The 25991-nt window shown below is 39.4% G+C and overlaps 1 protein-coding gene across 2 annotated transcripts in view; it reads right to left on the reverse strand.

Annotated features, from left to right (window-relative positions):
• CCDC80 (coiled-coil domain containing 80) overlaps positions 1 to 25991 on the reverse strand; it is a 44586-nt gene that overhangs the window by 12918 nt on the left and 5677 nt on the right. For both annotated transcript variants that reach the window (XM_043999111.1, XM_043999110.1), the window contains exons 3-5: positions 16766 to 16922; positions 6121 to 6257; positions 4063 to 4211 (exon numbers count right to left, since the gene is read on the reverse strand). In XM_043999111.1, the coding sequence (XP_043855046.1) occupies positions 4063 to 4211; positions 6121 to 6257; positions 16766 to 16922 (443 nt within the window). The remainder of the gene's footprint in view (positions 1 to 4062; positions 4212 to 6120; positions 6258 to 16765; positions 16923 to 25991) is intronic.

Genomic DNA, 25991 nt, shown 5'->3' on the forward strand with positions numbered 1-25991 from the left:
TGGTTTTTTTTTTTACTTTTGTTTCTTTTGCTTTTCTTTAAAACTAAATTTTGTAAACTAAGTGATTATTCAAAGACATTTTAAGTATATGCTGTGGGTGAGGCTATCGGGCCTCAGAAGCTACCAGAATTCTTCTTTTTTTTTATTTACTCTTTCTTTTTGAGAGAACCATGAGTTCTAATGAGTTTTGTTTTATTTATTTATTTTTCTCCTTTCTCTTGTATGTTGTTCTGTTTAACTAAAAAGTACCAGAAATTGCTTGATACCTCACTGAAAACATTGAATATTGAATCTTGCTAATTGAAGTCTTATTTCTTTTTGATGAATTAATCACCACTTTAAGTATCTGCTACTGTTATACCAGAGAATTCATGTATAAGATGATGTGGTCTACTTGCTAAAAGAAGATTATGTAATAATGTCTAAAAGAAGATTATGTAACAATGTCTAATATAATCAGCTATTTACATTCGTTTATTATTTATATGTCATTATACTCTGGGTATGGTTTGGAATTATTGTATATATCACTAATATATTCTCAGTTATGCAGCATAGCACACATTTTTACCATCATATTGTCTTTGGTGAAATTAATGAGATTTCAGAAACCATGAGATATGGTATGATAACCTTTCCATAACATTTTCAGGTGTCATGAACACATACTAAATTTGACTTTGATCCAGACACATGGTGGTAAAAAGTGTTACTGATTGCAAAATGCTATGCTAAGGTTTAGTAAAAAAAAAAAAAATACAGCAATTCAAACAGTTAAAGAAGCTTTCATTGTTTGATTTGATTATTGACAAAGCTATTTTAAAGTTGTGTTAAGCTCAATTTTGCAGGAAATTTTCCTGGCTGATTACCAGCATCCACACATCAACCCCTGAAAAGACTTCCATTCCACGACTACACCTAGAGGACATCTGAGAAAAGACTTTCAGAGACTTTAAATGAACAGTTTTGATTTGTTCTTTTTGTTGGTTTTTTTTCTCTTTCTGTTATAATATACACCATCTGTAACATGTATTCTCTGCAGAGGCCCTCCCTTTGCAAGACTAATGTCAAAGCGTCGGTTCATGAGGACAAAAAAAATCGCCCCTCTGAACAAAACTTTCCTCTCTTCCTTTTCTATATTGTTGTTCAGCAATAGTTATCATATTGTTTTTACTGTTCCGTCAAGGAAACATTTTGTTTCTTGAGGAACAACAGGGGGGACTGTAACGATTGGAATAACGCCACCTGCTGGATACTTACTGTAGAGGAGTTCTGCCCATGAAGCGAAGGTCTTTGAGGGCAAGACCAGGCATCAGGAAGTGACGCGGACGAGTGGGAGGAGGAAGGAAGAGACTGGCGCTCGGTCTCACTCTTTTTTTTTCCTGAGGACTCTGGCGGAGAAGGGAGCTAGAAATGCGCTCTCCCTTTAATAGATAGGAATCTAGACCTTTCTCTCTCTCTTTACCAAATTCTTATTCTCCTTAATAAATGCTTAAAAGTCTAACTCTTGCTAAAGCTTATAATTTATTGGCGACCACTCATTAAATATTTTAGACAGACTAGCTAGAATTTTAGCCCTTAACAGGATAAAGCACCAGCCCTGGATTCAGGAGGACCTGAGTTCAAATCCCAACCTCAGACACTTGACAGGTACTAGCTCTGTGACCCTGGGCAAGTCACTTAACCCCCATTGCCCTGAAAAACAAACAAATAAATAAATTGCCTGTCTTGCTTAATGGCATTGCATTGTGAAGTAGTGTAAGGTCATGGGGGAAGCATTATATTCAGAGGCAGGAGATCTAGGTTCTGTCCCTAATTTTGCCTCTTACTAGTGACATGACCTTGAGTAAATGCATTTCTCTCTCTGAGTCCCAGTTTCCTCACTCGTACAATATAAGAATTGTACTATATGGCCTCAGAACTCCTTCCAGGTTGTTAAAAAGGGTCCTATTGTGATACTTATGAATTGATACCTACTCACCTTCTATTTATTGGTAATGATCAGGGAAGAAAGGGGAATGATAATAATAATAACATGCCCACTCTTATGTCAACTTCCAAGAACAACAGGCTTAGAAACTGTGTCTTATATAAAAAGGGGGGAGGGGGGACAGCTAGGTGGCACAGTGGATAGAGTACTGGCCCTGGAGGACCTGAGTTCAAATCCCACCTCAGACATTTGACACTAGCTGTATGACCCTGGGAAAGTCACTTAACCTTGACTGCCCTCCAGAAATTAAAAATCTAAAAGTTTTTAAAAGAAACAGAAGACATCAATAAAAACTTATTTTTTTAAAAAACTCATAATAAGGGGTGAAGTGACTGAATTGAGGAGTCAGGATTGGACCTTCTGGACTCAAAATTGTCCTGTCTCCATTCAAAAGGAGCAGTACCTCCAAATCCTTCAAATTTGCGACAGAACTTGCAAGGCAGAAAGTGTAATTTTGTCTGCAGTCTCAAGGGGGAAGTAAGGAGCAGACTACGGAGATGCTGTCACAGGAGGGGAAATCCTTGATTAGACTAAAAATAGTGGGAAGGATATAATGAAGCTGAATGTAGGACTTCTATTCTCTCCTTTCTGGTAAATAGAGAATCAGTATAGTCATAACTGTTTCCTTTTCTCTCTAAGCTCTTGAGAAGCCAAGTTCCACACACACCACCCCTCCCCATTTTTTTATTTTGTGAGGCAATGAGGGTTAAGTGACTTGCCCAGGGTCACACAGCTAGTAAGTGTCAAGTGTATAAGCCTGGATTTGAACTCAGGTCTTCCTGAGTCCAGGGCCAGTGCATTATCCACTGTGCCACCTAGCTGCCCCCTCCCCTTTTTAATCTTGTCTTATTTTTTAGGACATCAGAGAAAGTAACATTTTTCTCTTTCTCTGGCCAAGGTTAAGTGGCACCTTGGAAGTCACATCAATTTTTACTCTAATGTCATCTTTTTTGTTGGAATGCATGTTTCTCTGTATCTTTAGAGCTATTCATTTTTAAATAATTATATTCTCAATTTATAGAAGTCATTTGGATATATTTGTATATTTGCATTGAACTAGATATTTCTTGAAAGCTTAGAACTATACTCAGACATTTGGGACATCCTGTATATTTAGCTGACACCTCGAATTTTCCCAATTGTTTATTTCTTTCTTTCTTTTGACTTGGGTATCCAAGTAGAGGAGATATAATGCAGTAGAAAGAATGTTGGACTGGGATTAAGAAGACCCGGGTCCAAGTTCCAGCTCTATCCTTTACTAGCAGTATGACCTTAGGAAAGTTACTTCTCATCTTTAGGCCTCAATTTTCTTCTCTATAAAATGTGGGAGTTAGACTAGATGAAATTACCTTCTAACTCTACTATTTTGAGCTCTTATGAGTCAGCTCATGTTCAAGGTTTGAGAACAGATTTTTTGTGTATGTGAGGCAATTGGGGTTAAGTGACTTGCCCAGGGTCACACAGCTAGTAAGTGTCAAGTGTCTGAGGCCAGATTTGAACTCAGGTCCTCCTGAATCCAGGACCGGTGTTCTATCCACTGTACCACCTCACTGCCCCAGAAAGACAGAACAGATTTTTTTTTTTTTTGGTGAAGCTCATGTTCAAGGAAAGTCAGTCATATGTATTCTGTGCCAGTAAGGATGAGGAAGGAGAGAAATCACTGAACCAAGATCACAAAGTCAGTGGCACAGCTGAGAATCCAACCTAATAATCCGCATTATCGGTGCCTTTTCCAATTAGCAAGAGGAAAAAAATAACATTCTGAGTCAACAGTTTGCTGTATTATTTTTAGAAATTACAAGGGGCAGCTAGGTGGATAAAGCACCGGTCCTGGATTCAGGAGGACCTGAGTTCAAATCCAGCCTCAGACACTTGACACATACTAGCTCTGTGACCCTGGGCAAGTCACTTAACCTTGATTGCCTCGCAAAAAAAAAAAAAATTACATTGCTCTCTTGGAAGGGATAAGGACCTACAAATCTACCAGCACCTGTTTGTTGTTTTTATTTTGATAAAAGTGATTTAAAGTCAAATCAAACCCAGCTACTCCTGAGGGCCAAAAGAAGGCATACCTAGACAGGAAGTTCTCCAGAGACTGCTTCTTGTCCTCCTTGCAGACAATGCCCTCCTTCTTCTGTCTTTCCATATCTTTGATTCGAGACTGGAAAGTGTCAATCAAATCAAAAACAGACTTCATTCCTATGGGAACCTCGTAGTATTGCTGTTTAAGGGTAGGGGGAAAAAAAAAACAATTTAGAGACTCAAACACCTAGCTATTCACGAGGACAGATTTTCTCCAATCGGGGATTAGAGCAGCAACCCCTAATCTGCCCCAGAAGGCATGATTTCTGAACACATCATGGAAACTGAAATATTCAGGCTCATCAGTTTAACTAATTCCCCCACACAGTAGCGCTTTTTCCCTTTTTGAGGTCCTGAATCTATGAAATACCATGACTTACACTTTCAAGGGTATTTCAGGTTTACAGAACTTCTCTGACTGTGAAATCACCCACTTCTCCCCAAAGTACTTCACTATGAATATATCCCAGTTTCGTTTCCCCTGCCTTTGATGCTGAGTTGGTTCTCATGCACTTTACAACAGAAAAAAGTGAGGAACACTGTATTTAATACAGAAAAGTGAATGAAATTACTCAATTGAGTCTACCTACGGTAATAAACCTGTGTAAAGAAACTTCTCAGCCTATCAGAAGGGTGGTGGGGAAGGGAAAGAAATAGCGGCTGGAAGAAGAGGGGCAGAGAAACAGTTCTTGTAACTCAGGAGAAGCTAACTCTGCCAGAAAATGTGACTCAGGATCAATGAAAGAAATAGGCCAAAGGCTTGTAGATTAGGTAGAATTGTCTACGTACAATCATGTCTGGGGAACTCACTTCTTCCTGTATATTTTATATTCCTGTGATTCATCCTGGTTTTCCAAGCCCCATTTCCTAAGCCACTTGGAGTCATGGAGCAGTCAACAGGAGTGAATTTAAATTTAATTGAATTGAAATTAAGTTGAAATATATAGATATTTGGGGCTGGGAAATACTGATCTAGAGAGTAGTTAGAAGGTAGTATGGTGCTATGCACATATATTGGCATTTAACAAGTCATAGAATCATAAGCTATTGGAGCCAGAAAGGACCTTAGACTAGAGGTCTTTGTAAAAGAAATAGATGTTTACTGAATGTGTGCTATCATGTATGGATAAAAAGGAATAGCTAGTTCTAGAATTTTTCCTCTGGGGTCAGAATCCTAAAAGCTAGCTGAAAAGAAGCAATTATCATTATGATAGTAACCTATGTATTCTTGTCCCTAACATGCTTTGGCATATGGCTCAGGCAGAGCTACTAAAACTGGAGAGTGTCAGGCAGCAGGAATGGGGAAGAATCCCATTCTTGCCAACATCAGGGAAATTTTTCTTCGGTAAGCAAAATAAAGCTAAATAAAGTCTGCAATTTTCTGGCATCTCATGAGCTTACCTGAGACTGGTTCGTATTCTACTAACAGCCCAAACTACCTAAAGTTGGGCCAAAATTAGACAAGCTAATTATCTTCTGGAAATGTATAACCTTCCTGCCTTCTCCTTTACTATTTCAACCCTTACTGCCTCTGCATACCCATAAGGCACCAGCTGTAGAGGACACCCCTCTATCCAGTGCCAAAGAGCTGACTCCATCAGTGACTCCTGGTTTCCATAGCATTGACAATACATTTCTCTGTTGTACCTTCAAGTTGAAGCCAACTAAATGGTTTCCCTTCAGCATTTTGTTAAGTTATGCTATTCATAAGTATTTGATCTCCTCCTCCACAATGTTTCATAAGCTAGTTTGCATTTCCAACCAAGGTAAATCAGTCCCACATGTCTTTGAGTATGATTGATCATTACTATGATTGGTATCATTGCTACCAATGAGAGTAGTCAGAATTTTTCTTTTTTCTTTTTGAAAGTCAAAAGAATAGCAAGGATCAGAACATGAGGTAAAGAATGAAACAGAAACAGCAAATGCATAGGACATATAGTGGAAAATAAGATGTATACATTCCAGTCAAAAGAAACCATCTGTAGGGGGAAAAAAGTCAGAATCTTCATACTAGGAAATAGCACCCTAGATCACAAAAACCTTACCTTGACTCTCATGTCAACATCAGTCAGCACCATGAAGAAATCATTGTAGGTCATTCCATACTCCTTTCTCAGTTCACTGATGAGGTGTTGATCTACTAAGTCTTCATCATCTAGCACCTTCATGGGTTTCTCGTTATCTTAAAGGAGAAGAAATATGAATGAGTATGGGGTGGGGGTGGGGCAGCTAGGTGGCTCAGTGGATAGAGTACTGGGTCTGAAGTCCAGTTGGTATGGCCTCATGGTAGGTTATGCCTATTTAGTATTTATATACTTTCATACTATTTAGATCTCTTTACCTTCCTCATAAGTAAATCTTAGGGCAGATATTTTGTAAATCTTATGTGGAGTATTATTATTACTATTATTTTGTTGTTGTTCCAGAAGGGGAAAAAGGGGGATCCTCACAAACACATACACTCCCATCATGGAGGTTTAAAACATAATAGACACATCCATTGTAACCCTACACCGCATTTCATGAAGTGGAGTAAAACAAGTTAACACCTGACATTTTACAGGCAGTCAGTTAGGTGGCACAGTGGATTGAGCACTCCTTTTGGAGTCAGGAAGAACTGAGTTCAAATCCAGCCTCAGACACTTACTATCTGTGTGACCCTGGGCAAGTCACTTAACCCTGTTTGTCTCAGTTTCCTCATGTGTAAAATGAGCGGGAGAAGGAAATGGCAAACCGCTCCAGTATCTTTGCCAAGAAAACTCCAAAATGGGATCACAAAGAGTAGAAAATGATTGAAATGACTTAACAACAACAAAATTGTCTGGGGACAACATGGGAGAGAAGAAACACCACTGGACTGGGAGTAGTTGGCTTTAGATCTTAATTCCCACTCCCTATAACAAGGTGCTAAAGTGAATTTGGAATCTGGGGACCTGTGCCTAAATCTCAGCTGTATTGCTCCATTTTTTTTTTTATGTGTTGAAAAACCTGATTCTGAGAAGGTATCCATAAGCTTCAGCAGTCTGCCAAAGGGTCCATGGAACACAAAGGGTTAAGTTCTTGTGAGATTCTATGTCAGGCACTTTCCTGGACTTTAATCTCCTCATTTATAATGGAAGGAAAACAGTAGCTGCCCTCCCTATAGTATCAGATGACCCATATGAAGTATTTTGCACATGAAGAATAAGAAGTGCTATATAAGTAGGGGTGTGGGGGGCAGCTAGATGGCGCAGTGGTTAAAGCACCGGCCCTGGACTCAGGAGTACCTGAGTTCAAATCCGGCCTCAGACACTTGACATTTACTAGCTGTGTGACCGTGGGCAAGTCACTTAACCCCCGTTGCCTAAAAAAAAAAAAAACTAAAAAAAAAAAAAAAAGTAGGGGTGTGCTAAAGCTGTGAAAGTACCAGCTCATGATAGCAAATTGTTAAATTCTCAGTATGAGCATTTATACCTTAGAAATCAGCAAATGCTAAAAAAAATCAGGGATTGATTTACTTTTTGATTGCCTAGTTTTAAAGAAGTGATGGTGAAGAGCCATAATAACACAGGTTAAACTTAAAAGTATGTCATATGTATGTTTTTTCCTGAATAGCCAGTTGTTAAACATTTAACACTCATCCACTATTATTGTCCATGAGTCTATAATACAAATCATTTATAAAGTAGGTCAGAAATGAATGATTGCAATCCCACAATATAAACAGCAGAGTGTAGTACAAAGAACAGTAGAGTTGGAGTCAGAAGGTCTAGATCTAAGGCCTGGTTCCTCCTTTCCCTACCCAAGGGAGGCAGCTAAGTGGTACAATGGATAGAATATGTCTCTTGGAATCAGAAAAACCTAAGTTCAAATCCAGCCTCATGCACTTATGAGTTGTGCGACCTTGGGCAGGTCACTTAAACTTTTGTTTGCCTCAGTTTCCCCAGATATAAAATAGGGTTCATAAAAGCACCTATTTATTCAAGGTTTTATGAGGATCAAAGGAGAAAATATTTATAAAGGTGTTTAGCACAGTCTGGCACCTAGTAGGTACTTTAAAAAAGTTTATTCTTTTCCCTTCCCATTGCTTATTTACTATTTTTTTTTGTGTGGGTATAAAGAATTAATTGTTATTTGAGGTTTTTATGCCTTGGCGGGCACTGGCCTGGGGCTCCACAAACCGCACGGTGCCCCATGCACTGGTTGTAGCCATTGCCAGGGCTCTGGCACCTTGTGTCATCACCACTCACCGACACCTACATGGGCCTGGCAAAATTATAATGATTAGAATCCTAGTGAGGGCAGTCATGTGACTGTCAGAGCGACCATCCCATTGGCTGGGACTGTGTGGGGTGTTTCTAGGTTTGGGGGAGGAGAATTGGGCATTCTAGGTGGAAGCTGGAAAGCGACAGGCGGTCTGCTGCGTATTTTCAGCTGATTCCTGGGTGGTGGTATTTTTTAAGGTATTATAATTTCCCTTTCCCCATTTTATTTCCTTTCCCTTGATCCTACTGATCCTGTTTGTGTTTTTTTTTTAAGTTCGTTCTTGTTAAAATAAATCTTGTTCTGTTTTGAGGGAGGCTGCTGGTCTCCTTCCTAACCCCAATATTGAGGCAAGCCGCTTAGCTAGCACTCCCCAATTAAAAATTGGTCCCCACAGGGGGCAATGGGAGTTAAGTGACTTGCCCAGGATCACACAACTAGTAAGTGTCAAGTGTCTAGGCTGGATTTGAACTCAGGTCCTCCTGAATCCAGGGCTGGCGTTTTATCAACTGCGCCACGCCCCCCCCACTCATTTACTATTAAGGTGACCTTGGGCAAGTCACTGAACCTCTCTGAGCCTCAGTTTCTTCATCTGTTAAAAGAGAGAATATTGTCTACCTTTTAATGTTGTTCTGAGGAACAAATGAAATAATACATTTGTAAACTGCAAAGCTCTAAATAAAAATAATGTTTCACATTTATTTTGTGTGCTGATGGCAAAACTTAACAAATCTGCCTAGTGAGAATATTATTCTTGGTTTCCAAGTTCACCATATCTTAGCCAGCTGGATAGCCAAATTTTGAATAAAAGAGCCAGGGCCTGGTTCCATATAACACTATTCCTTTCAAGTGTAAAAATGTTCCAGAATCTACTTTTTAAAGATCCTACCTGTTTGTATTATCCATCTCATTACAAATGGGGAGCATCAGAGTGAGAGACAAAAAGCTCAGTTTCATGATCTGGTCTTTCTTTCCAGTCAAAAATGTGACTAAAAGATTTTGACCAAATCAAAGACATGACAAATTCTTCTCTCCCAGACTTTATAGAGAGTCATTTGCCAAAATGAATATTCGCGATCAAGTAGCAAAAGCTGCCAAAGAAAAACAATGGAAATGCTGACCAATACCAGGCCATAGCTGGGTTACTGGGCAGCACTACAATTGTGATAGACAAGCCAAGAACTCGACCAAGTTCAGTATTAGGTTATTCACGTGTCAATCTTGGGACAGCACCTGCCAAAGAAATTGGCCATGTCTTTGATTGTCTTATAATCAATGCCAGGTGGAAAAGAGCTCTACTTCATTCTGGAAATACATCACCAAGTTTGGCAATCTATTTGAAATTTTATCCACGAGCATCCGCAGCTCTCCCATCCCTAGAATGGATTATGTATTCTGCGTCCGTGTCCGTGTCTGCACCCACATCCACGTCCACATCCATATCCATCTATCTATACACACACACACACACACACACACACACACACACACACTCACACATCCTTGTGAGGAGGCATCCACTGTTACCCAAAGGCAGAGAGATAGATGATAGATGTGTGTATGTGTACACATGCATATGCACACATGTGTATGTGCATGCATGCCTATGTATATACATATTTCATGTACATATACAATGCAAACATGTATTATACACTGTACACATGTATATGCATGCACATGTGTATTGTATTGTTTATACATGCATGCACACACATATACATGCATGTGTGCATTCATATGTATATGTATATAATGACACTTTCAGACAGCTCTGATTTACTAGAAATTTTTCCTTTAGAACAAAACAAAACTTGCCATTTTGCAACTTCACCCATATCTTCTAGTTTTGCATTATGAGGTAATATAAAGCAAATTTCATATCTCTTCTACATGACAATCCTTCATACATTTGAAGACAGTTATTGTTTCCCTCCTCTATTTCCTTTTCTTCAGCCTAATCCTTCTCATTTCCTTCACTCAATTCTTAAATAGAATGATTTCGAGGTTCTTTACCATCATGGCCACCAGCCTTTGGATCTTCTCCATGTACTTCCTAAAATGTGGTACTCAGAACTGCTCACAATATACAGCTGTGAGGACACAGCAGGACTATCATGGTCCTGGTTTCCATGCCTCTCAACACAATCTAAGAAAAGTTACTTTTCTTTGCTGTCTTATGACACTCTTGAATTCACATTGAGGTGAAGTCTACTAAAACTCCCAGACTATTTTCAAGTGAATTTCTGTCTCTACCATCTTCTATTTGGGAAGCTGATTTTTTGAACCCAAATCTAAAACTTTACATTTATCCCTTTTAAATTCCATCTTATTCAATTTAGCCTATTGAGATACTTTTGGTTTTTGATTCTGTCATCCAAAGGATTCCCCTCTTGATTTGCGTCATCTGCAAATGTGGTGGCCATGCATCTTTGCCTCTGTAGAAGTCACTGATAAAACCAGTGAACAGAAAAGGGTCCATAAAGTGGTCCACTAGAGACTTCTTTCCATTAAAACATTGACCAATTAATGATAACTTTTCAAGCATAACCTAACTATTCAACCATTTCCAGATCCATAAAACTATGCCATCATTTAAAATATATTTCTCATCTTGGCCCCAAGAAAAGCATGAAAACCTTGTCTGATGCTTTGTTAAAATCCAGGCAAATCAGTTCTATACCATTTCCCAGATTTAGCAACTCTATATGCATGTGGACGGTCGGGGGGGGGGGGGGGGGAGACAGAGAGACAGAGACAGACGAGAGGGAAAGAGAGGGAAAGAGAGCAAGGCAAGAGAGCTAGTCTCATGGTGGCTCATTATAGTCACTTCTTCCTTTTAGATGTATATATTAAACATCCCTTTAATAATAAAGAATAGAAGTTTGCAAGGTGAAATAAAGGTCAATATCTCTAATTTCCAGACTCTACTCTCTTCCCTCTCTCAAAAATAAGGACAATGTTTGCCCTTCTCTAATCCTAAACCATCTCTCCTGTTCTCTGCAATCTTTCAAAGATACAATTGAGCAGTCACATTAGCCAGAGTTTTTGACACACTAGGTGGTAGCTGATTTTGGCCTGGTGACTTGAAGTCAACTAAGCATTCCCTTACTATCTCCCTTATTAGTCATTTTAGTTCTGCCCAAAGATCGCTTTTCTCAGCTAAGAAAACAAATGCAAAAAACTGAGCAGTTAGACATTCTCTCCATCATCTATTATCATTGCTCCATTCACCCCCAGCAGCCTATCCTTTCTTTGATCTTCTTTTCTGCAACAGTTAAAAATTCAAAAGACAAAACACACAAAAAATAGCTCTTTCTGTTCTTAGCCATACTTGCTAGCCTTAGCTCATTCTGAGCTTTTGTACTCTTGAATGTTATTATTGGAGGACCATGCCACATTAATGTATTATATTATACCTGTTAACCCTTGTATATATCTTAAAAAAACCCACACACAACTAAGTTCATCAAGAATTTTCCCTTTATAGACACATCGGTCCCCTTTTCCAGTTCTCCTTTTTCCTCAACATCAAAATTAGTTCCTTTTGTATCTTGTTCTTGAGAAATTCCCATCTTTCTTTGATTGACTTCCCTTGTAGAATTTTAACTGTATAGAAAAGTATTTATTAGGTTGTAAACTCTTTGAAAGCGGAGGCAATACCTCCTCCCCCTTCATCTTTTCATGTGGAAAGCACAACACACATCCTGTGGATGTTTTCTGAATGAAATGGGATTGCTTTACACTGTTATCATCAGCTAACTGGTTCTGTTCCCACCTAGAGAGTACAGTTTTCATCTGTTTTCTTTACAAAAGAAAATACTTCTTGCTCCAAATTTCTCTTACTGTACTGGAGTTACAGTCTTATGGCTGTGTGGTAACATGGAGACAGGGAACAAAAGAAGGGGATGGTAGTCATTGGGGACAACACAGACAAGGCTGAGATAGAAGCAAGGGGTATCTGTACAGATTATTGTTTGGTCGATTAATCATGTCCAACTCTTTGTGACTCCATTTGAGGTCTTCTTGGTAAGAATACCAGAGTGATTTTCTATTTCCTTCTTCAGTTCATTCTACAGGTGAGAAAACTGAGACAAACAGGGTTAAGTGACGTGCTTAGGGTCACAAAATTAGTGTCTGAGGTTGATTTGAACTTAGGTCCTCCTGACTCCAGGGCAGATGCTCTATCCACTGCACCACCTAGCTGCCGCTCAGATTGAAAACTATTAAAACCAGAAGCCAAATAATAGAGAGGAACACAATGACTAAACTCCAGAAAACAGAGCATCTGGTCCACAAATACTCCTGACTTGAGCCAACTTGAAATGGCAGGGACAAGAAGCAGCATCTACAATTCATTAGCCATATCCACATCCATCTATCTACACACATATGTATGTGTATATATGTATATATGTATGTGTGCCTATGGAAAAAGGGGATAGAGTGCTGGGCTTAGAGTCAGGAAGACTCATCTTCATGAGTATAAAAATAGCCTCAGACACTTCGTAGCTGTGTAATCCTAGGCAAGTCACTTAACCTTGTTTGCTCAATTTCCTCATCTATAAAATGACCTGCAGAAGGAAATGGTAAGCCACTCCAGTATCTTTGCCAAGAAAATCTGAAGTGGCACCTCAAAGAGTTGGACATGACTAAAAAACGACTCAACTACTACAAGGAATAATTAGTATGTAGTCAACCTGCCAGGGTTTTGAGAAAAAGTAATAAAGATCTATGTATTCTTATCTATCTCGGGTCCCTGATAGATTCAACTTTATAAAACTTTGACATAAAGAACTCATCCAGGGTAGAAGATAATGAGGCATAGAAGGAGGCAACTCCAGCTGTTACCTGTGAGAGGTATGCACCAGGCCATTCTCCCCTTTGCTACTTATAAGAAAAAGCATTGCCTGTGGCTTTTTTCTTTTTCTTTTCTTTTTTTTTTTTCTGTTTGCCCACACCTGGTTTAGGCACCGCCACCATTCCCCTTCATACTTTCATTTCACCCTCTACATAAACCACATCCTCTACCTCCCTTCTTTCTACAGTCTACTGAAATCCTCCTACAAACGCCAGAAGCCTTCTTTTCTTAAAAGGTCCACTACTCTTGTTCTCATCACACACTCTTTATCTCCAAACTCAACAAACAATTAGAGGGAAACAAACAAATATCGATATTGCCAAAAGGCAACAGGGCTGGCTTTTCCTTCTACTGAACAAACAGAATTTGCAGCCAGCCACTTTTCCCTTGAGGACACTTTCCCTTTAATTCCATTGTCTTAACACACACTCTCACATACTACTCTCCTCCAAGATTAGCATCGTTTAAATACCATTGGCAGTGAAGAAATTCTTTCAAAGATTGCACTCTTTTAACCCCAGCCTCATGCCTTAAAGGAATAGTTTTCCAACCTTCCCTGTACCACCCTAGCTGATATGCATCTGATGGGTTGGAACTTGCTCAAGCAAAACAATTCTCTCTCTCTCTCTCTCTCTCTCTCTCTCTCTCTCTCTCTCTCTCTCTCTCTCTCTCTCTCCCTCCCTCCCTCCCTCCCTGTCTCTGTCTCTCTCCTTTTCTCTCTGTCTCTTTGTCTCTGTCTCTTTGTCTCTCCCTTTCTCTCTCTCTCTCTCTCTCTCTCTCTCTCTCTCTCTCTCTCTCTCTCTCTCTCTCTCTCTCTCTCTCTCCCTCCCTCCCTCCCTGTCTCTGTCTCTCTCCTTTTCTCTCTGTCTCTTTGTCTCTGTCTCTTTGTCTCTCCCTTTCTCTCTCTCTCTCTCTCTCTCTCTCTGACTCTATTCCTGTCTCTCTGTCTCTGTTCCTCTCCCTGTCTGTTTCTGTCACTCTGTCTCAGTCTGTGTCTATCTCTCTGTCCCTTCACATCTTAAATGCCCTAGAATCTAGATCCTAAGGCACATGTTACCTAAATTCCAGCAGTCTCTTGAATGCATATGCTAGGGTGTGGCATCTCGTGAGCACAGATGGTACTGGGATTGGATGAGGGCCTTTACTTCTGGGCCCACTTAAAATTTGGAAGAGCCAAAAATGCCTGAAAAAAAATTTAAATAGAAAATTAAAGCCATCTGATCAATTTCCAACTGGGTTTTGGTCAGGGACAGAGTTTTGTTCAAGATTTTGGATGGTGTTGCAAGCTGCTTCTTATTTTCCCATAGTTGTTCTGTCAGCTCTGGCTGAGAAGTGTGCACGTGGTAGGTTTTCCTTTCAAATCTGATGAGAAATGAGGAGAAAGAAAGGCATCCAGGAATTCAGAAAGGAAAAGAAATAAAGAGTCCCCAAAAAACAGGCTTAGTCTGTTACCCAAGGGAAGTAAACAACCAAATTATGATACCCGATCCCCTATGTAGCTGAAAGAAAACAGGTACCTATACAATTCACATTAGATCCAGATGTCCAAAAGGCAATGGGATTATGTTGTAAAGTTGCCCAGGCAAGACAAGATACTTATAACATTTGGGAAGAGATAGATGCTGAGATAGGAAGAGAAAATGTCTTTCTAAAGGCTGTCTTTGGATAATAGACTTTAAAAAATACTTTATATATGTGGTTGGTGGTTAACAAATTTGACATTCTGAATCACCTGGGCTTGGACAACTTTCATCATCACCTAGCACAATTCTCTACACTGTAGTATACTTCTTATATAATCAGATTTTAATGTCACTCACAGCCTAAACACTAGTCTAAAAGTTATGGGGCGGGGGCAGCTAGGTGGCGCAGTGGATAGAGTACCAGCCCTGGAGTCAGGAGTACCTGAGTTCAAATCTGGCCTCAGACACATAACACTTACTAGCTGTGTGACCCTGGGCAAGTCACTTAACCCCAATTGCCTCACTTAAAAAAAAAAGTTATGGGGCAAGAGGTCTTTTGTTGTTGATGATGATTTGTTTTTTACCTCAGTTTAGCCAGCACCTGATTTCCTACCTTTTAAAAGAGAAATAACAATGCACTGTCCCTCACAGAACAAAATAGGTAATAGATCCTACCAACTTCAAAGAACTTTGAAATATAAATAGCCCACAGTACAAGTACACCTTTCATTAAAGACTTCCAAGTACTTCACAGCTATAATTTAATCCAACCCCAGAGTATGCACTTCCTGACCAAGGTTGGACAATAACCACAGAGAAGGACAAACAGGCCAGCCAGGTCCCATGGGTGGCAAACCCCTGTTATGTTTTCCTACCCCCAAGAAAGGGGAAGAAGGAATGTACAGTTTGCCTCATAGATAAATGTCCCATCTTCTTGTACAGTCCACATGTCTGCATATCTAGCATTAGTATCTTTTTTTTTAATTGGGCCAATAATAAATAATGCTGATGTTTAAAGTTTTATTCCTTTGTTCAAGCAGCAGTGTGGCACAGAACATTAAAAGATGGCTGCAAAGATCTGGGTTCAAGTCCAGATTCTAATTTGCAAGGCATTTATCTGAATGGGTACAGAGAGTTTCCTCACTGAGAATTCCCTATACCTATGAAATCACAGATCTGGGCAAATAAACAAATAGGCAGACAGACTAACAAACAAATGAATGAATAATGAAATGAATAAAATAAAGATCATACAACCACAACAGGAAGTCAATGATAAAACTGAAGGAATGTATATGCATGACAGAATTTTCCAAAAGGTTTTTTTTTTCTTTTTTTAAGTGCTCTAGAATTGCATTTTTAAAAACATTTTGGTGTGTAGCCATATCTGAAAATTATCATGAGGTCATGATAGCCTCAAGCCCAACAGCCTTAACACTGACCATTATTATTTGTTGGTCTTATGGAGATTCTTAATATAAAAAAAAAATGGCAAGAATCAAATTCAGTCAAGGCCTTCTCCTTTTTCAATAGCATCAGGCTCAGTCTGCTCTATCCTTTCAGTTGCTTTTTCCTTTAGCCCAAACAACTTTCTCTCAACTCTAGTTAATTTCCCTCCCAGCCTTGCCAGGAACTAAGGAGTTCCAAGGAGTCTGGCAGGTCCCTGCGTCTGTGAGTAAGTGAGTAAACCACCTGCTATGTCCAGTCTACAAAACATATCTATGTCGAGCACACACCCATCAAATGGTTTAGTTCTAGAAGGAGCTGGACCCACATAAAAGTGTTAGGATTCTGGCAAATGTCTTTCTTTCTTGATTCCCTTTATCCCATCCCTGTCTCCTTTCTAGCCCTTGGGTTTCTTCACTGATTCTCACCATTTCTCTGACTTCTAAACTAGCATCAAGAAATGCCATTAATTTCATTTTACAGCCTAAACATGGAAAATTCCAGGACATCTATGGAAAAAGGAGAGGGGGGAGGGAAGAAATAGAGCCATGATTCCACACTAAAGAGATAGGAATGATACTACATTTTTCATGTTCTCTTTCCCCTAGGTTTGGCCCCACCCCCTTTAGAATATTGGAGGGGGTGGGGGGTTGTAATGGAATATTTTTAAAAAACCACCTAGCTGGAAGTGATCAATTTTCATGGTGCTGTTGTTGACAGGGCCAAAGATAGTGATCACAGAGATCTTTCTGGTTGCCATTTTGCAGAAACTCTCCAGGTATTCATCTCGTTGCTGCACATACATGTTGTTCTCAGCCTTAGGAGCAGTGATGAGCTAGAGGTGTATAGAAACAAGAATGTGTTAGTCTGGATGTAATATTTGATCGGACTCTACTAAGGAAATCTGAAAGACTGAGGTGAAGTACAGATATGTGTGCTGGAGCCATCTCAAACTGGATCCTGAGCTAGATTGTTAAATTTTCAGTGTATTCATAATTTGAAAATTGACAGACACTACAAATCAGGGCTTGATTTATTGTTTGTTTATTGATTATTTAATTGATTTAATTATTGTTTAGGTTTAATAAGGTGATGGAGAAAATGTTAATAGTGCAGATTAAACTTAAACGTGTTGTATCCATACTTTCATTTTTACTGGAGAGCTGGTTGTTAAACATTTAATAGCACACCACTGGGTGAGGATAAACCAAGGCTGTACTGTTACTGAAACAGAATGATTCAGACCTAATTAAGGCCACCCTAATTTTTATGTTTCTAACTGGTTATTAAACAGGTCAAAAATTTAACAGATGTTATTAATAATACTTCATTTTGTCTGATTAGATAGTTTTGCTGACCGAACACTTTTGGCCTTATACAGAAGACAGAATTAAATTTCCATCAACTCTATTCAGGGTCTTTATAAAGCAACACAACAGACAATTTTAAAGAAAACTTTTAGCCCACACATTTTCTCTCTCTTGTGCAAACATTAAAAAAAATAATGACATACAAAGTTACACCCAGGTCTATTCAGCCAAGTATTCTAACTCTAAATGTTGGGCTCCCCACTCAAGTTTACTTATATCTCTTCCAGTCTAGGCTCCCACCCAGGACCCCACCAGCCCTTCTGGCAAAAGGAGGGTAAGGGGGTGGGTGGAGGAAGAAGAGTAATTATGGGCTAGCCTCTTACAGTAGGAGAACAAGTAGGTCAGTTTTTAATCTCATAACAATTCCTCTACTTGCCACCTCCTTCCTCTTCATCTTAATTATGGGAGTTTGAAGAGATTGCATTCTTCTAGGAAACCTCTAGAAATCAACTTACATGAATATCACATGTCAAGGCTATCCTTCAAGGACTCTTCCCACCCACTTGACCATTTTAGTCACCCTTCTCTGAACCTTCTCCAAATCCATTATGTCTTTCGTGAAGTGTTTCAACTTGATATGTTGTAGTCTTCAGGTGGATAAACTTGGCATAGATATATCTTGGTTTTGTTAATAGGATAATGTTTCCTTTTTACTTTTTCTCTGAACTTTTTTTTTTTCTGTGTATGTGGTATTCAGCAAGAGTTTTTGCTGACCAAAGCACATTGGGCCAGTGTCTTGGGGAGAGGGGGTGGGAAGACAGTGACTTATCAATGAGAATCTGCTAGCTTACTATGTGTACTGGGGATACACAGAGAGACAAAAGTTGTCCCTGCCCTCAAGGAGAATTTATGTATATTCATGGGGGAGACAACAATGATCTTTATCTGGGTCAGAACCAAACTCATCTATCAAATTATCAATAGAATTTGAATGTAACTTTTCCCTAAATGCATTTACATTACTTACACTTGATTGTCACTTTTCTGTTCACTCACACAAGTTCATGAAATGAACCTTGGGAAAGTAACAATTTTCCCGAACTTTAGTTTTCCCCACCTGTACAATGAGAGGGCTAGATGACATTATTTCCAAGGTATCTTCTAACTCTTAATGCTATTATAAACACGTCTAAGATATTAATAATACATGGTAGAAAGATGAGTAGTGGAAGGAAGAAGTAGGAAGAGAAAAATGCACATAAGGCATGTTAACTTAATCCGCATTATTATTAGGCCAAATGGAATAATAATTGTAAAATCCTTAACACAGTGCCTGGCACACAGTAAACGCCATGTTAATGTGAGCTATCTTTACCATTAATATTTTGCTATCATTTTCTTAAATCTAGACAATCGACAAAACAATAAATCAAGCCTTGACTTGTAGCTGGTTTTTGTTGGTGGTGGTAGTGGTAGTTTTTTGTTTTTGTTTTTGCTGTTGTTGCTTTCCAAGGTGTAAATGTTCATCCTGAAAACGTAACAGTGAACTTCAGGTCACTGAATCTGAGATGGCTACAGCACATCCCTTGCACTGGTTTACCTCAACCAATCAATAAATCATTAGTAAGTGCTTACTATGGTATCAAGCTTATTATATGTTAACTGTAGGTGATTAAAAAAAAAAAAAAGAGCAAAAGACAATCTTTTCCCTTAAGTAACTCATGGCTGTTGTCCTTTCTTCTTGATAATGACCACCATAGATGCCATGACTTGAAATGAATTGGATTTAAATGAGGGATGGCTGTGCAAGGTCACCAACCTCACTCTATTCCAGAGCCATCTGGCTCCATAGGCAAGATATACATCAGGATCATTGGAGATGGCTCCCAGATGTTTAAGGCAATGAGGGTTAAGTGACTTGCCCAAGGTCACACAGATAGTGTCTGAGGTGAGATTTGAACTCAGGTCCTCCTGACTCTAAAGCCAGTGCTTTATCCACTGTGTCACCTAACTGCCCATAAGGAACTCACAATGTATTGGGAGATACAACAAGCAAATGCATACAAACAAATTATATACATGATAAATAGGAAATAATTAAGAGAGGGAAGGCACTAGAAATTAAGAGAGAGTGGGAAAGGCTTTCTGTAAAAGATAAAATTTTAGTTGGGGCTTAAAGGAAGCCAGGGAAATCAATAGGTAGATTTGAGGAGATGGAGCATTTCAGGCATAGGCCAAAGAAAATGTCCAGGGCCAAGAGATGAAGTGTCTTGTTTGTGGGACAGCCCGAAAGCCAGTTCACTGGATCAAAGAGTACATGATGGAGACTAAGGGGTAAGAAGACTGGAAAGGTATGAGGGGGGTAAGTTATGAAGGCATTGAATTATGAAGGGTACATGTTGAATGCCAAATAGAAAGCCTTGTATTTGATCCCCTGGAGGCAATAGGGAACCACTAGAGTTTACTGAGTACAGGGGTGACACAGTGAGTCTTGTGTTTTTGAAATTCACTTTAGCAGCTGAATGGAGAATGGACTGGAGTGACGGTGGGAGGAGACTTGAGGCCGGCAAACCCATCAGTCAGCTCTTGCCCTAGTGCAAACCTGAGGTGATGAAAGTCAGTGACAGAGGAGAGAAGAGGGTTTATTTGAGAGATGATACAGAGGCCTTGAAAATAACTTGGATCTGAGGGGTGAGTCCTAGGTTGTAAGCCTGAGGGACTGGGGAGATGGTATTGCCCTCTATAGTAAGAATAAAGGAGGGACAGCTAGGTGGCGCAGTGGATAAAAGCACCGGCCCTTGATTCAGGAGGACCTGAGTTCAAATTCAGCCTCAGACAATTGACACTTGCTAGCTGTGTGACCCTGGGCAAGTCACTTAACCCCAATTGCCTCACCCCCCCAAAAAAGAATAAAGGGGTTTTGGGGAGGTGCTTAAGGGTGAAGAAAATGAGTTTTATTTTAGACATGTTTAGTTTAAGATGTCTACTGGACACCTAGTTCAAGATGTTTGAAGAGAAGATGGAGCTGGGAGATTGGAAATCAGGTTGAAGCAAGATAGGCAAATTTAGGCATCATCAATGTAGAGATGGCAATTAAATGAAATCCATTAAAGCCGTAGGACCTGATGAGATATCCCCTCTTCTCGGTAGATACTATGACTATGGATCTGTTTCATTTACCCCCAAGTCAAGCCCTTCGACAATCTATCCTTCATCTTTTCTGACTTCATTATTCACAACTCCACTTTATAAGCACTGTGCTCCAACTACAGGAGAGAGGGCCTTTTTACCTAAACTTTTGCTCATGTATTCTTCCTCCCCAAACTTCTAGAATAACTCTCCTCCCTACCCTATTTATCTGAATCTGACTCATCCATCACTGAGGCTCAGGTTAAGTCCTCAGTCGTCCATGAAACCTTCCCTGTTCACTCTAAATCAAACCAACCTCTCATGACTTCAATTTCCTGTAACAGTCATTGCCTGGACCACACATTTGGCAATTGGCATATATTACCTTGAATTATTTTTTGTTTTTATGTACAATACCTGTTTCTCCAATTTTACCATAAGTTCCTCATGAACAAGGCATGCCGTGTTCTTTTAGTTCTGAGGTATGTGAACCTGTGCTAATATTAATGAATTCATTTTTAAGAAGAACCAAAAAACCCTCAGTGTCAGAATTATACCCCTTTGTATCCTCAGTGCCTGGGACTGTGCCCTGAACCTTGTAAATATTCAATAAACATAGAACAATTGATTTAAAAGGATAATATCCTGTTAACTTTCATTATTATTGCTGTTTTATTCTGTTCATACTGAACTTAACTCTTTCCTTTGTCCAGGGGGACAGAGCTGGATTTCTACAAGGACAAGGAGAAAGCATCTTGCTTTTCCCATATTTAGGCATATGGTCCTTCCTTGTTCCCTTGTAAACCTGAAAGAAGGCATACCAGGGTGTACATCAGGGAGGAAACATTGAGGCTACTTCAACAGTCCTCATTTGGACACTGAATCTACTGGCCTTGGGGAGAGTGGAAGAAGGGAAAAGGTAATAAAGTTTTTTTTCTTCCCATTCAAGTCTTGAAGAATGCATGGTTATACACTTCTGAGCCCAAGGGGGAGAATTTAGCAATTTAATTATGTTATAGCATCATCATCACATGGAGCAGCTAGGTGGCACAGTGGATAGAGTACCAGTCCTAGAGTAAGGAGGACCTGAGTTCAAATCCAGCCTCAGACACTTGATGCTTACTAGCTGTGTGACCCTGAGCAAGTCACTTAACCCTCATTGCCCCACAAAAATAAAATAAAATAAAATAAAAATACAAAGGCTGATCGTAGACAGGGAAGGTGTATTCTAGTCAGTCAGGGGTCTCTTATAAACAGACTTGTAAATCTATTCTTGTTGTACAAGGACCTAACCCAGAGAGACTGGAGTCTCTTCTAAGTGGATCCAGTCAATTCTAGAAAGAGAGGGACCTCCCCCAGATGTACGAGGGACTGCATGGATCTCATGACTCATTGAACCTCTTTGGGCCTCAGTTCCCTTATCTCTAGAATAAGGGGTTGGATTAAATGAATTTTAAGGTCTCCTTTCAGGTCTAAATTTATGATCTTATAATTTGATGACAGACCTCTATCTTAATCTTAAAAGTAGCCAGGAAAGACCTCACAAGGCACCTCTTCCCTTTACCCATCATGAAGGCTTGTGCCTCTGACAATCATAACTGGCTGTGCCAAGATACTGGCAAAGGTGAATGGACTTTGCCATAAGGAAGTGGGTTGGGGAGCTCAAGATTACGATCCTACCATCAGTCTACAAATACGTATTCACAGTTCTGCTGAACTGAGAAATCAACCTTAGCATCTTCTTTGTTCCTTATATTTGATTCAATGTACAAAGAAGACTGCATATCCATTTCAAATTTTTGGCGACTTTTTTCTGGGCATTGACATCTACACAACATTCATCTTCTATTAGGCAATGACTAAAACAGCTTTTGAAATGTAGTCAGTAAAGGTTTCCAGTTCCCTCTTTCTTAGAAGAGCATCCCAGTGTTCTCTGAGGAAGGAGGGGTGCTAGTCTCAGTAAACACTGTTGTCTAGCAATTACACTGGGAATCTATCCAATTTGGTGGGTGTAAAGTGGGACTTGTATTGTAGCTTTAATAGAGTGGGGCTGTTCTTTTTCCATGTTTCCTTTCCAGATGGAACATTGATTCAGCTCAGCCTCACTGGATTATGAAGTTTGTTTGCATAAGGAAGGCGAACAGATTAGAATGGTAAGAGTCTGTCTGTACCTAAACATGAAGATGCTATATAAATTCCAGATTCTTTTAAAGTACAGTGTTCAGTCTTGAAATGATTCTGGATTGCCTCAGTGTCATTTTTTAAAATGGAAACATAATCTCCTAGTTCAAAGTGTTTAAACCATTTCTTCTATTGCCTCACATCATCCCTTGAACACAGTAAGTGCTTAACGAATGTTTATTGTTGGACTGAGCAGACTTTAAGGGTTTTTACATCTTCTACCTCCTATTACTCTATGATTTGAATAATGGAGGCAAGTAAAAATTTAGAATTAGTCAGGGTTTTGCTGGTAAATGTTTAACAACTAGCTCTTGGCGGGGAACTATAACTATATGTAAGACTCACTTTTTTTTTCTTTTTTTTTTTTTTATTTGCAAAGCAACGAGGGTTAAGTGACTTGCCCAGGGTCACACAGCTAGTTAAGCGTCAAGTGTCTGAGGCTGGATTTGAACTCAGGTCCTCCTGAATCCAAGGCCAGTGCTTTATCCACTGCGCCACCTAGCTGCCCCCATAAGACTCACTTTTAAGTTTAATTTGTATTATTAACATTTTTTCTCCATTACTTTCTTAAATCTAGACAAGCAACAAAACAAAAAAAATCAAACTCATATATAATACACATTATAATATTATACATATACACACATACATATAAACATACACATACATATATAAATGCTTGCAATGGAAATTTAACAATCAGTTCTCATGATCTTGTACAATTTGACTCTAGTGCACCCACAATGAGACTATCCAAAACTCCACCATGCAAAAACAAAGAAACCAAAAAAATATTCTTTATTGGCTTGCTGGAAGGTAGCATGTGTACAAGTTTGAACGCTGGCCTGAGAACCAGAAAATCTCAGGTTCATGGATGGGTTGGCCTGTAAAACCCCTGTGCCTCAGTTTGCCCACTTGCAAACTGAAAACACTGGCTGCTACAGTTCTTATAAAGGCTTGGTGAGCTATTCTAAGAATTATAGATTTTTCTGCTGGGAGGGACATAAGAGATCAACCAGTTTTATATCCTCACCTCACTCACTTTATAGATGAGACAATTGAGGCATAGAAAGTAGAAGTGACCTGGTCAAACAGGTGGTAAATAATGGAACCTGGATTTGAATCTCAGTTGGAACCTCCTACTCCAAACTCAGGGCTCACGATTGTGATATTTGTTTCTCAAAAGAATGAAACTGCATGAATGTAAAACACCCAGGTTATGAGAGGCTTATCAGATTGGGTATCAGATTGGCTGGGATGCAAAAACTGTGCACTAGCTTTGGTCCATAAACCTTGTTTCATTTCTAAGATATTAGGTTAAGTTGGGGCCACTAGGAAGACAATTTTAGCTGCCATACTTGAACTTCAGCAGTATCTTCTTCTAGGGCTTTATACCTTTGTGAATATTAACTGAATCACTGTATTCCTTGGGGGGGGGGTAAAAAAATACTGTATCTAAGTTTGAAAGGAAATTATGTATGACACAGAGAAGCTAAGCAGTATGCATGAAACCATTTACCCAGAATCTGATTCCTGTTCTCCTCTGTACCCATAAGGGTATACCCCTTTACTTTCTACAAATATTTTACCTATATTATGCCTTGATTTTTTTCAATTCAATAAACATCTTTAACTGCCTATACTTTGTTCAGGGACAGCTAGGTGTCACAATGAATAGAGTACAGGGCATGGAATCAGGAAGACCTGAGTTCACAATCAACCATAGAAACTTAACTATCTATGACCCTGAGCAAGTTACTCAACCCTGTTTTCCTCAGTTTCCTTATCTGTAAAATGACCTGAGGAAGGAAATGGCAAACCACTCCAGTATCTTAGTCAAGAAAAACCCAAATTGGGGTCATGAAGAGTCAGACACAACTGAAATGAATGAATAACAACAAATATTATGTTCAAGATATAATACTAGTTGTCTTTTCTCCTCTGATTCTTATTTCTGTCAATAATAACAACTAACATTTATATAGTGTTTATTATCTCATTTGATCCCCACAACAACCCTGGAAGGTAATTCTATTATCTCCTCTACTTTATAGATAGGAAACATGGGCAAACAAAAGTTAAATTACTTGCCCATGGTCACACAGCTAGTAAGTATTTGAGGCTGGATTTGAATTCAGGTCTTCCTGACTCCAGGTCTAGCATTCTATCCACTGAGCCAACTAGCTGCCCCACTAGTTATCAAAAAAAAAAAAATTCAGGTGGAATCATGATCTGAAGGGGTGCACCAGTGGGGAAAATATAATATATCTAGTTCCTTTTTTATTTCTAATAACAAACTTTATACCCTTGCTAACCCTGGTGAGCTCATACAGCCACCAGCAAGCCAAGTTGGATTCTGTTTTGCCCCATGTGACATCAGCAGAAACTGTCAACTGAGTTTCAAGTGCTGAAGATTTATTGTTGGCGATGATATGAAAAGCAGAAAGGGTACAACTGAACTTTCAGATCACTGGGTGAGGATGGAAAGGAAGGAGGGAGAGAAGAAAAGAGTGGTGTCTAGGGGAGGGCAGTTAAAACTTCCTTTGTATTTTAAGTCACTAGCTCACAAGCATTTGCAGGGGAGGCATTTGCCAAAAGAGTACACAATTACACCTCTGACACATTCTCTCACTATAACCTGGCCAAAAGGTGAACTCTGCCTTCCCTGTCAGCTAAGCTAAATGGCCAGGATTGGATGACTTCTACAAAGCAGAGTCAGGCAAACAAACTCCCATGATGCCACGAGGTTATAGTTCCCAGAGGTGAGAGAGAAGGCAACAGCTACTTCTCTATGCCCCCCTCCTAAAAGAGTTTAAGTTGTCTCAGAGGTCTCAAAATAAATGTTCAGTTACCCTTTGGGGGTAGTTCAATCCAAAAAGTGAGTCAAATGTGGGGGACCTGAGGTGGAAGAGTTCCAGATTAATCTTCCCCCAATTAATCTTTCTTCCTGATAAAACATATCCTCTAATTCCTAAGTGATGGTTCAATGACACTGATATCCTGTCCTTTACAGATCACTATTCCTTAGTCTATGGTTAATTACTTTTGGCTCAAAACTAAAACAAAAAAGTACATATACAACTTAACTTGCAAGGAAAGAAAAAGACATGTCCACCTAAACTTTCCAAAGTTCTGGGTTTGGTTCCAGGATTCTGACATGAGCCCTGGGAAACAGCTGAAAGATGGAAAAGAATTCTGGGAACTGTCCCACCTAAGATGAATACTACCATGATTTCTGCTTTGTTTAAAGCTCCAAATCCCTATTTGAACTTACTTGGTAAAAC

The sequence above is a fragment of the Dromiciops gliroides genome, chromosome 3, assembly GCF_019393635.1.
Source record: "Dromiciops gliroides isolate mDroGli1 chromosome 3, mDroGli1.pri, whole genome shotgun sequence".
Classification (NCBI taxonomy): domain Eukaryota; kingdom Metazoa; phylum Chordata; class Mammalia; order Microbiotheria; family Microbiotheriidae; genus Dromiciops; species Dromiciops gliroides.